Here is a 13,633-nt window from a genome sequence, read left to right as displayed (position 1 = left end):
GAAGAGAGCTTCATCTTCGCCTTTCCCAGGCCCTCCGGAGCGGTGCCCTAGGTGTGAACCTGCATACCAGCACCGAGTTAAAAGGGGGCTCGCTCTTGTTCTGTTATCTCCAAACAGCCCTGGTGACCTCAGCGCCGAAAACCACCAAGAAGACCCTCACAAGATGCATTTTTGTCCCACAAGGGCCTTGTCAGGGAACAGAACACTCCCGGTGTTTGAGCAGGGAGGGTCTCGGGAGGCGCGGGGCTGCGGCACTCGGCACAGCCTGCCACGCTTATCTCGGCACGCCGCGCTCGCCCGCAGCGCCTCTGTCTGCAGCAGGGCCTTCAGGTTCCCTGTTAGGCTTGTCTGGGACATTTCGCAAACACTTCAGGCCTGAAATCTAACAACAGGCTGTTTCCCAACACTTTGCAGCCCTCCTCCCCTGCTTCCCCCTCTCCTCCAACCCACCCCAGGCTTGATTCTGCCTGCTCTGGTGCTGCTTTGATGGGGTCAGCCCGATACGAGCCTCTGTGAGGGATGAGCTCCGACCCTTTGCAGGACTGTTTCCCATCCCTCCCTGTACCTGTCTGGGATTTCTCCTGTCAGCATTCCCACCGGTTCCCTCTAGACTGGCCTTTCTCAGCTGGGATCTGCCTTGGGATGTCACCAGCCTCTTCAGATAGGTACCATGTAGCGAGGATTTGTGGCCTCTCACTCATTTCATGACCTCGATCCTAGTTCTGTGCTGGTCTATTGTATCGTCGTCTTTGTTCCCATAGTTGGGAGCATGGCATCAAGGGCAAATGCAGCCCTGTTTCCAAGAGGGAGCTTGGGTTTTATCCATGGTCTCATGGGAAAAGATGCTTAGGGGTCCCATTCCTTTGCGAAGAGTGGAAGTGAGAGTTCATAGGCCTTCACAGCATGCAGCATGAGTTGGTCAAGGTGGAGGTGTCTCAGATCTCCCATGCATCACACCCTGGTATTTGTGCTAGTCCTGCCTAGGCCACAACCCTATAGCTGCTGCAGTTGCTCCTTCAGGCTTCATCACACTTCTGCAGTGAGAGACATGACTTAGGTTGTGTCTGTTGAAGATAGATGGGTCTATGGTTTAGGTGACCCACATCACCCTCAGTGCTGTTGATCCACAGCTCTGTTCTGGATCATACACAGGATATATGTGTGTGTGTGTGTACAGGTTGTATGTAGGTATGCAAAGCTGTGTTCTCCAGTTTTGCCTTTGCAACCTATTTTACTTAGTCTAAGGAGGCAATATTGTGCATTACTTCATCAATGACCAAGCCAGGGTACAAGTTTAATTCTTAGCCTTATCTCCCTGCTCTCCTAAATAGTAGCCAGGTTTTCTATGAGGGGAGACAGATGTAAGTGAAATGCAGGAAGGAAGAAGAGACAATTCTTTAATACTGGCTTTACAATGGGTATCTGGAAATACCAATACAGGTCATATATTCTGTTAATGAGGTGGGCTTTCACAGACTTATTTAAAAAGAAAAGCACTTCATCTTGGAGTATGTAGGTCTGGGCTCCACACCTAAATGGGCTATCATTCAGATAAAGGTTCAGCATTTATTGTTCCTAGCACATCCAGCAGCTTTATTCATGGCTCTGTACTCCAGAGGGCTATCACTGTGTAAGCCCAAGGCCAGAGACACTCCTTCTTCTAAGGGGTTTTATGGTTTCTCTCAATTGGGTACTTGTGGCAGTCCTGGTGGATGCTGTGTGGGGGTTAGATGCCCTAAATACCTGTGGAATTCAGGTTCCTGGGGAACTCAAATGTGTGTTGTAGATGTTGTTTAAAGTGGAAACCCTGTATTACTGCTAAGTGTTTGGAGAGTTTTCTGTTGTCTAATATGACCGTGGATGTGCTCATTACCCATAGAAATCGCTGCCTTTTCACATAATAGAAAACTGATCTCTGGAGCTCACTGCCATAAGACAAAACAATTCATCTATCTGGACAATAGCACTGTAAAAATCAGATTGCATAAAAAAGCTCTGTAAGGGACATAAAGTGAATAAGACTAATCTGATCAGGAAGGAACCCTCTTACACTGGGGCTACCCACTGCTGTGAGCTGTTGCTGAGCCATGAAACTGTCTGCTCTCGTCTGCCCCAGAGAGAAAGCTTCTGCTCTTCTGTCCATGTCGCTATTAGGAGACCGGAGGGTTTCTAGAGGACACCACACAGCAAGACATTCCTTCTGTGGTGGCTCCTTCTCACCAGAAATTGGCTGCAATGTAGTGGCAATGTGGAAGTGTTTTATGCGCACCTTTTGTTCTGGTTGCTCCAGTGCTGAGCGCACACTTTTCAGTGACCTGTAAGAAATCAAAAGGGGGAAACGGGGGACTTGCAAGGAGAAATGGGAGGACAGAGGATGAAGAAGGTAGATCACTTCAAGGCAAAACCAAACTCATGCCAGTTAAGGTTTCTAAGGCCACTGCTTCAGCGCAGCCCACAGGGTAGGTTTGGAGAGTGTGAGCTCATAGTTTGGAGACATAGCTATGCAGTGCTTTCCCTCTTGGCTCTGATGTTCCCATAAGTGAAATGTCCCTGCACGTCCCAACATTTCTGGGATCTCCGTGCCTGCAACACGTTTCACTGCTCCACTTGCGCGTGGACAGCTGCAAAGTGCAGTAGGATGTGATGGCTAATTTCAGCCACTACTGAGATGCCTGAGCTGGGTGTGTGGTTGTCCAGTGCTCAGTGCAAGATCCACCTTCCCTGTGAGCCTGTCTCTGCTTTGAATACCTTTGTTAGGCTGTTGCAGGCAAACACAGCGAATCCAAGGCAGGGAGAGGAAAAAGCTTGATCAAGACAAATGGGAGAAGCAGGTTCCCAACTCTCTCTTCCAACCAGTAACTTTGTTGTACAAAAAGAGGGATTTTTAAAATCAAGATCAATGCCAAATCCAGATTGAATGGAATAATTTAGGATAAAAAATAAGAATAGGGGAAAGCTCCAGACTTATTTATATGGTTTTGTTTGAGCATTTTCTAAGTGAAATAAGTTTTTATTTCAAGACATAATTTTTGCTCTGAAATACTTTTTGTTATTTGTATTATTTATTTGGAGGGAAAGGTCAAACCTGAACTGTAGCAGAGATCTGGAAGCAAAATGTTTCCTTCTACATTGAGCAGAAAAAGTCAATGTTTTCTTCATGTATCTTTTCTTTTTTTTTCAATATTTTAATTCAGTCATTAAACAATCCCTCCTCAGCCTCCTCCCCAAGCCCCATTGTTTGCAGACTTCTCTGTTTTCCTATCTAAGAATATTCATAACACTGTGATATGAGACAGTCTTGCTCTGGCTGGCTGCTCTTGGATGAAGTGACCCTTAAGCTCCTATTGTTTTCTGCAGTTTATAAACTTCTTCAGTTTCTAATTATTTCAATTCATTTGCTTTTGACTTTTTGGACTATCTCTTCTATTTGCAACCTCCACATTTGCACAATTGCAGATTCAAATCATTCACTGTTTGGTTATATAGTACGCAAGCCACCAAGGCCATGGCTTGAATAAGAGTCATCACCCTGTTCTACCTGGTCTTCTGGCAATGAAGTCAAAAGCAAGGGGGGGAGCCTTTCTAAACCCTAATGTGGTGATGAGGCTTGGCTATCTAATGTCTCTGTCAGCATGTCCCTGCCTTAGGCTCCCCAGTTGTGAAATAAAGATCCACACCCCTCCATCCCGTTCTTGTGTGCATCAGGAGAAAGGCACGCTAGAGGCGGACATGCGCGGACACGTATGGAAGGTCTAGGTGGAAATGACAGCTCTCTGCTCACACACGGTGCTAGCTCCACATTCCTAGATGTGCTGTTGATGATACATAGGTAACAGGCAGGCTCAGGATTCATAACCTGGAGAAAAGTGTTTATGAAAGAGAGCAAACATGCGGCAGCACAGCCAAGAGAAGCAGGAGTATGCGTGCAGTCCTCACTGGGAACGTTGGAACAGGTTGTGGCACTGCCTTGGAAGGGGTGTAAAAGAGAGGAATGAGGTCACTGCTCAGTCTGTGCAGATGGGAGAATTTCTTGGGAATTCACTTCAGGGCAAGCAGGGCACTGTTCCACTGCCACCCCCTTTTCTTTATGTAAAGGCTGGGATGCGATAAGCCAGAATCAACTCCACTAGCCAGGTCTGCAGGCTGTTGTTTCAGCTCCTTCCCACTCCAGGAGATTGTGGACAGATGACAGCTCATGCATGCAGAAGCCTCTTACTTGCATTCCTTTGCCATTCCTCAGTGCCCGTTAGCTGCATTTCTTGGCCTTAAAACACAACAGGTATTTAGAGAAGTCTCTGCTGGACTGCAGCTTCAGTGATGTGCCAGGTAGTGTTTGGTTCAGTTCCTGAGGAACTGGAACCAAGAACATTCATACTTCAGTGCATAGATAAATTGGCGCTCAAGCAGCATCCCAAGCCGCAGGGTGAAATGCTACACTACAGCAGGGAATTATGGCCTAGGTTCGCCAAACCCCCCAAGGTGGGTAGAAGTGCATGGGGAGGCTGGAGTTGGGACCTGCTGTGGTGTTTGGTGAGCATTCGAGTTGGCCATGGGAGATGAAGGGTCAACTTTGCTGTCATTTAGTGTTTATAACCTATGAAGTAAGGATAGCTTTCCAGAGGAGGCTGGAGGTGTAATAGAATCCAAGCATTGTGGTAAGTACCTCCAAAAGCCCTTGAATTGCCTGAGAAGCACATGCTCCTAGCCAGCTACATTCATGTGCTTAATATGAGCTGTTAAGGGAGTATCTGCTGACCAGTAACTGCATGAGTGAGTTGAACAGGTTCTTCTTTACACTTCTTGCAGCCTTTTTTATGGACAGGTAGCTCACCTGAGGCCTCAGTGCACCACCACCTCAGCACTAAAATCACTGTAGAAATAATATAGCCGAAGGCTGCATCTGATCTCTGAAGATACCACTCCAGAGGTCTCATTTGTTCTCCAGGGTGCTGTAGTTGTAATTCCCTCCTTCATGTCTTTGTGTCTTTGGTTTCTTTCCCCAGGTTACTCCCTTCCCCATGTCCTGTGACTTACAAGGAGAATGTGCTTGCCGGGACCCCAACGCCCAAGAGCACAATCAGAAAGACCTCCGTGGCTTCAGTCTTGGGTAATGCCAAGTGACATGGAAAGGAGGACCACACTGCTCAAGGCAGGCTAGGAGAGACACCACATCCCTTTTGGTATCGTTTTTAACATTTAGCTGCTCAACTGGATGGCATTTCTGCACCAGGGACCCTTAGAATTCAACCAGTCTGCCTTTAATTTTTGTCCAAGGAGAACTCGAAAGTAGGGGTTTATGTATTAACTATATCTTAAGTAGCGATGACGAGAAACAAACAACCAAGAGTCAAGTCGAGAAGACTTTTCATGTATCAAAACAGCATGTTATGCCCACCTAATTTGAACAGTTCATATTTAGATTCAAGGCGAGAAACAAGCTATTTATGTACACATATTTATAGAAATAAGTAGAGAAAGAGAGAAAGAGAGAGATGATGATCAACGCAAAAACACTTTCCCCTCCCCAGCACTCACAACTCAGACCGTTCATGGAAGAGGCTGTGCTCTTGGAGGACTCCAAGCTGAGCCTTTTCTGATGCTGAATGCCAAGGTATCGCATGCTCGGGGCACTGAGATTGGGGTGGGATCTCCACAGGGCTGTGCCTCTTGGCAAGTGACTTGCCAGATGCCCAGCCAGCTTGAGATGTGGGATGCTTCTGCTCCTCACAGGAATGCTGCTTCCAGCCAGGGAGCTCAGCAGACTGCAGTGGCCTTTCTGTACAGCTCCTCCTTCTCCCCCTGCCCTCAAAAAGCCAACAAAAAGTCCCCTTGTAGCCTGCAGGGCTGCTGGGATGTTTCTGTGTGGAGATGGGCAAGTGGTCCCATGATGGAGTCAGGGAGTGGGGAGTCTAAGGACTGGCGTTGAGGAAGATGGATGATTGCTTCTGAGGAGCAGAGAGAGTAACTCGCGCCCGCACTTGTCATTTGAGCATGTCTGCTGCTGCTACTCCTGCTGCTATGTCCCATACAACTAGTTTCCTTACTGTGTCAGGACAGGGTGAAAAACAACCCCATGCAACCAAACAGTCTGCCTTAAAGCTTACCTACAACCTGCCTTTCAAACCCTCTGGTCTCTTCCTCAGCATTGGGGCAAGAAAACAGGACACCAGCCAGCCAAAGGAATCTGCTTTCTGGTCTCCATCCAGCCAAGTGGTTCTCTTAGACCTCCTCCACCTCCTTCTTGTGGTGGTCTATATCTAGCAACCGCTTCATGCTCCTGTTTTCTCAGGAGAGGGGAAGAGCAGGAAGAGGCACGTGCTGTGGGGAAAGGACTGTAGGAGACAGTATTAGAATTTTGGCTGTATTTGTCAGTATTAAGCTGCCAGGCCAGTGGATTGGACACTTTTGATAGACCAGGAGCTTAGCTGCTTGTAATCTTCCAGAAGGAAAGGGCATTAGCTGCAGCAGACCTCACCCTTCCTATAGTATAGCTTCATCCATGTTGTGCCAGACCCTTGGCTTATTTCGCTGTAGGGTTCATCATGTTGAGTCACTGAGATGCCCAGTGCATCTAGTGCTGCTGCTGCTACAACCCATCCCAAGGGAATCCCACCGATCTTTCAGTCTGGCCTGGGCTTGTTTTCTGCTGCTTCAGGCTCCTGCTAGGAAGGACATACATGCAAAGAGTCTCCTTCTATTCTTTGGGGCTTTTATGACTTGTACAATCATAGAGTCATAGAATGGTTAGGGCTGAAAGGGACCTTAAAGATCATCTAGTTCTAACCACATCTACTGGGTAAAGACAGGCTGGAAAGATTTTTTCCTACTCCTGTTTGGTTGAACATTTAGGCACTGGAGCAAGGCAGAAAGGTAAGGAAAGGGTCATGGAGGTGGATGTAAAAATGTGTAGAACTAGATATGGAAAACTGACAGAGTTGTAGGTGCAAGGAGCCAGGATCTTGTCACCCAATATTGGGGTTGTTTTCATCTGCATAAACCAGAGATGAATCTCAAGGACTAAAATATAGAGGCCTGGAGAGGTGATTGTCATAAGAACGTAAGGAGCTCTGTTGTGAAGCTCCTAGTTATTCCTGCAGAAGGCTTGGCCATGGGGGCTGTGCGGATGGCTCTGCGACATGGGACAGGGTGCACAGGAAAGGGAGGTATGGTGGAATCAGAGCTCCTTCATGGAACTAGGCTGAATGTCCGCCAGTGTGGAGAGCAGTGACAAAAACTGGGCCTGGACAAAATGTCCTCTTTTGCCCCTTACCATCTCATTAACAGTGGAAGTTAATTGTGAAGAAGTTGCTTCCTTCTAGTCCCTTTGACCTCCTGTTTTGTGTTGGCAGTTCGTTCATGTGCCATCCATCAGAAGAGCTCACAACCTTTCAGACTGCCAATGCATCAGGTCCTCAATGAGGCATCTTAAGATGATCTCTCCCCTCCACCTCACCTGGGTTTTACCCTAGCACGGACCCTCAGTTCAGGTCCCGTGTGCATCCTGATGGCAGCTCGGTTTCCAAAATCCCCTTCTCAGTGATGCAGCTCAGCATGGAGGAGATTTTCCACCTGCTTGTCCCACCTAAGACATTGCCCACAAGAGACAGGTCTGTAAGAACGTTATTGCCACTTGCTGCTGTGGGCTTCCAGGAGCTCAGGGCCTGATGAGCTCCTCTGCCTAGCCAGGGCCAGCCCCTGCTCACTGAGTTGGAGTCCTTCAAGCTCAAGGGAGATAGTGGCTTCTTGCTAGCAGCCTCACACCTCAGCTTCACTCCTGCAGTCCAGGGGTGACCCAACTCCCTTTCCCATGGGCTTTCCATGCTGCTATTTGTTTTTTATTTTCCAACTGCTATGTTGGCACTGTCCATCTCCTCCAATGGGAGCAGGAGTTCTGCTCTGAGTCATGTTAAATCCAGTAATCCAATGGCTTTTTTTTTTCTTTGGGAAAAGATAGCACTGGGGCAAAGCTTTGCCCTCTGCTTTTCAGGTGCTGTACCGTGCATCCAAGGGGATGTGGAGAGGGGAGCCATGGGGCATGGTCTCAGCTCTTGTTTCGTGTGTTCCCATGCTGGGGCAAGGCCAGATGGTTGGCCTTGCAGCATCTACCACTCTAAGGGCCTTGAATGCCCAGTGGAGTCTATAGGAAAGACCCCCCGTGGCTACAATGGCCATTGGGTGGTGGGTGAGAGGGACATTTCCCACCATGTCCACCCACTGACCCAGTGGCGCAGAATTTGGGAGGATCAGGAGAGGGTGCTCATGCTGATGATATTTAGCTGCTCATGAAATCCAGGTCACATTAGTGCCAAGATCTTCTCTGTCACAGATAGTGAGACAAGGCTGCACCCTACCTGGGGCCACCAGCCAGCCTTCTAGCTATTGGGGTTGTCCATGGCCAGTGGGAGGGAAAGCTGGAGCAGAAAGCAGTCAATGGTGCATGGTGGGGTGGGAAACTCCTATCAGCTGCTACCCCAATCCTTCCCCACCCTCTTGCAGACAGGCTGAGCTGGTGTCCTCCTGCTTTTCTTGCATCTTCCGCTGTCCCCACCCCAGGCTGAGAAAGGAGGATGGCACCAGAGGACTCTTGGAGTCAGGTTCCAGCTACCTCCCTTCCGGTTTCGGTTTCACTTGGTTGTAACTGTCGGTTTGTTCTAGGTTTTACCTGTGTTTAAGAAAAAATAACAACAACAAAAAAAAAAGACAAAAAAAGGGAAAAAAAAAAAACCAAAAAAGAGAGGAAAAAAAAAAAAGCCCAATAGCCAACAGAAGTTTCTTGCTGCAACTGATTCAAGTGGGGGAATAAAATAACAACTGAGGCTTTAGAGAGAGGAAGAAAAAGAAAACCAACCCACACACACAAAAAGAGGAAAGAAAACCCGCATAATCCAAACCCAAGAAGAGCAAAGCCTATTTTTGTGTGTTTGAAAGGAAAACAGTGATTCCGCCAGCTGAGTAGAGAGCTAGATACTGAAGTGTAGATTTCCCTAGAAGTACCGTGAGGTTTTATAATGTTGTCTGGTTTTGTTTTCCTTGTGCTTTGTGAGAAGTCCAGGAACTGAGGCTAAGGTGATTTTTCCCTGGTCTGTTGTTATTTGGGGGTGGGAAGGGGATGGAGTTTATGAGGTTGTGGTTTTGTTTGGTTTTCCAGATTGTTTTTTTAAGTGTGTATTTGTGCTTATTTTTACGTTATCCAACTGTACATACGCATTTAACCAGTATTTCACTGTGCTCTAATTACTGCACTCAGAAGCATTGCACAGTCTGAATCCTGAAGAGCTGCGAGGGATGGGGAGTGAAAAGGGAAGGAGAAAGCTGCTACGTGAGCAGACAGGTGATTCCCATCAGTGGGAAGTGGGATGTGACTGTCCCCTTCCTGCACTCCAGCCCATTGTTTCCATTTGAGGCCAAGCTAGAAGATAGGAGGGGTTGGGGTTAAGTCAGCCAAGGCTGGGGTGCTCAGAGGGGTTTCAGAGCTGGTGATTTGGCCTTTGAACTATTGTAATGCTGTGGAATTTCACAGCTTTTTGGCAGTGTCCTGCTCTCCCCTGCCCAATCCCTGGATGCCCCAGTGAGAATTAATGGGCATGTTCATCTCACTGGGAGAGGACCATATGCCCGGCTTAGATACACTCTTCATGACTGTGGGCCCCTTTTTGGTCTCAGTGGTGCAACTGAGCAGATTTACTTTGTGTTTCTTCCACATCAGCCCGTCCTCTGAGGAAAGCCATCTCCTGCTGGGGATGTGGAAGTGTCTCTGCCTCTAACTGACCTTGGGCACACAGGACAGTCCCCTTTCCAATGGAGGACCTTGATCACTGAGTTCAGTGGAAGCATGACCAAGACATCAGCAGGAGCAAGGTCCAGGTGGCCCAAGATGTATTTCTTTGGAGCCATGGTCACTCAGAGCAATAGGGGTTTGGTGATGGACTGTTCCTGCCACCCAGGGAACTGGTGTCCAAAACCCCAGTTGTTTCAGCAGGAGCAAAGTGGGGCTTAACGTTTTGTTTCTGTCTTAGTTTGTCAAACTGAATTTTCCATGTTTTGCCTGATCTACACATCCAAGATTCATTAAGAATAATAATTCCTTTCTCTGAAGCCAGAAACAAGAGCTTGGGTTGGCTTCAGGTGTTAGATGAGGAGTCTTGGTGCTACTTGGTAGTCCTGTTAGGTCGAGATGCGGAGCTCACGAGTCCAAGTTGTCTTTGGTTCCCATTCTAGTTTGGTTTAGTCTTTTGGTTTTTTCCTTCCTTTGGTGAGGCCACAATTCAGCCACCAGTTTCCATCTTCTGAGTGCAAAGAACCAGGGCTTTAAACGGAACATTTCACCAGCAATTAAAGACGGAATTGGAACCATTGCGGAGTTTGCATTGTACGGCCTCTGTAATTACTTACCTGTCTGCAGATGAGAGGCTGAATTTTGTTCCCATCAAGTCAACAGGGGTTTTCTGTTGTTGTTGTTGACTTCACTGGGAGCAGGATTGAGCCGTACTATATATATAAATATATATATAAATATATATGTGATATATATATAATATTATCTGTGTAATATTATATATATATCAGTGTTAATATTTACAAATAAAACTGTGATCTCGTCTAGAGAAAAAATGTATTCATATTACCAACTGCTCTTCCATATTTATGTATCATATTGTATCTTTTTATTATTGTTATAATTATTATGATTATTATGGTTATTATGATGATGATGATGATGATGGAATCTTTCTTGGCACCTTTTGGAAGCCATGTCAACCAATACTCCAATGAAGTGCTGAGGATCTATTTTCACATGAATTCTACTGGTCTACTGTATAAAAGAGAAAAGACAAAAAAAAATAAGAGAGAAACAAGCAGAATACAGCTCAACCCTTAATTCTGTACCTCACGCCTGTACGTTTGCTGCTCCGATTTTGGGTTTTATTTTGCGTTCGTTTGTTTTTAACGGATCTAATTTAAGTCTCCAAGCAATATATAAAGATGTAAATAGTAAAGCTTATTTATTAAGATTGTCATCTTTTTTTAATTTATATTTACACAGTTGTTCATCTAATTTATTTTTTTTTTCAATACAGTTTTTAACAGTTGTCCTTTTTTTTTTTTTTCGGTTCATGATGGTTTTGATTTAAATCCTTTTCACAGAATTTCTTTATACAGGTTTTTTTCTCTTTCTTTTGAATAAGCAACAACTTCCTCTGGTCTTTCCAAAACAGGTCATGTTTCACTCCAAAAAAAAAAGAGAAGTTATGTCAGATTCATCAGAAATATTTTGCCATTGTTGATTCCTATACCCTAAAGTTCTATATTATATAAATATATAATACCTTGTATGCTTAAATATTTAACTGTGTGATTTTGTATATATCTTCATACACATGCTCACACACATATGAGGGTTAATGTCCCCAGATGCTGGGAGAACAGAGAATCAGAAACACAAACAATATAAGCTTGTATTAAAGAGTTCTGAACTGGACCACTTGTTCTTGCCCCGTCTCCTTTGCTTTTGGTCGAGCGGCACCGGGTACCCCTGGGAGGGTGGTGAGTGTGGCTGTGGGGTCCCACATCTGGGTGCACATCTGCACATCCACATGCTCCTCCTGAGCTCCAGAGCTTCAGGTCTGGGCAGGGGTCTTGAAAACCACAACAGAGGTTGAAACAACAGGGTCTGTTTCAACAGAGCCCTGATGGGAGAGGAGGCAGCCCTGGTTGGAGCCAAGTGATAACCCAAGAGCCCATTTCACATCCACTGGGTTTGGTTCTACCAAGGTGGTTCAGGTCCTGCTTCACTCAAGCAACCTGGGGCCTGTTGTAGGTTTTGGTGTCAGAGATGTGTGAATATTTGGAGGGTGGAGGCTTCTGATCTTAATGCTTTTAAGTTGTCCATGGACTCTGCTCACGAGCTCCATCACATGCAGAACATGGTCACCCAGAGAATGAGTCCCAGTGGGAATATGCCTCGGCTCAGGGGTATTACCAAGGAGGGAAGGCTTATAGCTATGTGCAGCCACAGAGCTGAACGTCCTGATGCACAAAGCCTTTGGACACACAAGAAAACATACAGCTAAAGATAAGGGAGTCTCCAGTGGTCAAGAGATAGCTGGGCTTCCAGCCCCCCCATGCCAGATCAAGGCCTTGTAAGGTACGCACAGTGAGCTCCTGCACATCTGGTAATGTTAAAGCCCTGTGACCAGTATAAACACACACACACATAGACCTATATGCAGTGTTACAGCCCGTGCTGGTCCCAAGCCCCCCTCAGAGCTGGCTCACCTGCAATGATGCATTTCTTCCACCTGGAGAATGTGGTTCTGCAACCCAGTAACACTGTTTTAGTGGGTCCAGTGATGGACACCTCTCAGTCACATGCTCACCAGCATGCAAAGGTCCAAAAGGAAACCAACTGGACTCAAACCCCAGGGCTGCTGGGTCTTCTAACGTGTGAAGTGACATGAACTGGATTAAGAAAGTTGGTCCTTCAACACCAAAAGGTGGCTGGGTCCTGCATCCCCTGCTCAGACCCCACTGTGGCAGGCAGGGTAAGGGAATTCATGCTGTTGCACTGAGAAAGCTGTACTGATTCAGCTTCCAAATGGGAATTGATTCAGTATCGACAGCTCCAAACCTTGAGGATGCACATGCAGTCAGGATAGGTGCCATTTAACCCTGACAGATACCAACCCCTGAGCCTAAAGAGAATCATTTTAACCCAGTTAACTCCCGACCTCATTAATGATTTAACTCCCCAGGAAGGCCATGGTAAGACACAGAGTCTGGGGGCAAGGGCAGAGGACAAGAAGGGGTTGCATGGGGCAGAAGTGTTAAATACCAGGAATCCTTTCCCTGTTACACATTTCCTTCTGCATCTTAGTCAGGCTTGGGCCATAACACCAGCCAGCTCCATTTGCCAAACTGATGTACTTATGCTGCTGGTTGGTACCACCTTGGTCCCCTTTAAAAGCGTAGCATTAATACCATCATGTTTAAACAACCTGTGGGTTGAACAATAAATCAGTTCCACACCACCCAATCCATGGGACGTCTGGGGGCAATAGACTGAAGGATGAGAATAAATTGGTTTGGTGTTTTTTTACACTGGCATAAGTAAGTCAATACAAAATTAGTTTGCATGCTAACTGTCAAAATCCACTGCAATAATATTGAACAGGGGAGAGAGAGAGAAAGAGCACATGCAAGAGCACATCGTGCTTTCTATATCATCCTTGTCTCTGGTCAATGCATTATTAATAGGGTATAAGCACATCATGGACAGCCCTATCAATAGAACATCCTGCAGATAAAAAGGCCCATAAACAGTGTATTCAATGGGTTGTGTCTATAGCAATATACAAATCAATTGGCTGTGTGTAGAATTATCTATTAAGCATAAATAAGGGCTTTAAGATGGGAGCAGCCCATAAAGCAATGCATAGCAGGCAGCTCGCTCCTGCTGGGCTGAGCTTGCTGCTCTATGGTCACAACCACCCTAGCAGGATCGATTGAAATGCACAGTCAAAACAACAGTTTCTATGTCCAGATTAAGTGTCTGTCTGAGAATCAATTGCTAAAGAGAGGGAGAGGAGAGAAAGAAGATCAATACGTGCATTGAGCAACTTGAAGGCACCGTCCT

General features: G+C 46.4%; 1 protein-coding gene across 2 annotated transcripts in view; it reads left to right on the top strand.

Moving 5' to 3' along the window:
• The window catches only part of PAPPA (pappalysin 1), a 368,516-nt gene extending 355,326 nt beyond the window's left edge, over positions 1–13,190 (top strand). For both annotated transcript variants that reach the window (XM_061352951.1, XM_061352950.1), the window contains exon 22: positions 5,004–13,190. In XM_061352951.1, the coding sequence (XP_061208935.1) occupies positions 5,004–5,111 (108 nt within the window). In that variant the 3' untranslated portion in view covers positions 5,112–13,190. The remainder of the gene's footprint in view (positions 1–5,003) is intronic.
• Positions 13,191–13,633: the final 443 nt, after the last annotated feature.

This window comes from Neopsephotus bourkii, unplaced genomic scaffold (genome assembly GCF_033783945.1).
Source record: "Neopsephotus bourkii isolate Nb327-2 ecotype Australia unplaced genomic scaffold, CSIRO-AGI_Nbou_v1 NB_659, whole genome shotgun sequence".
NCBI lineage: Eukaryota > Metazoa > Chordata > Aves > Psittaciformes > Psittacidae > Neopsephotus > Neopsephotus bourkii.
The sequence above is the reverse complement of the archived record's forward strand: the minus strand, read 5'-3'. Positions and strand labels throughout refer to the sequence as shown.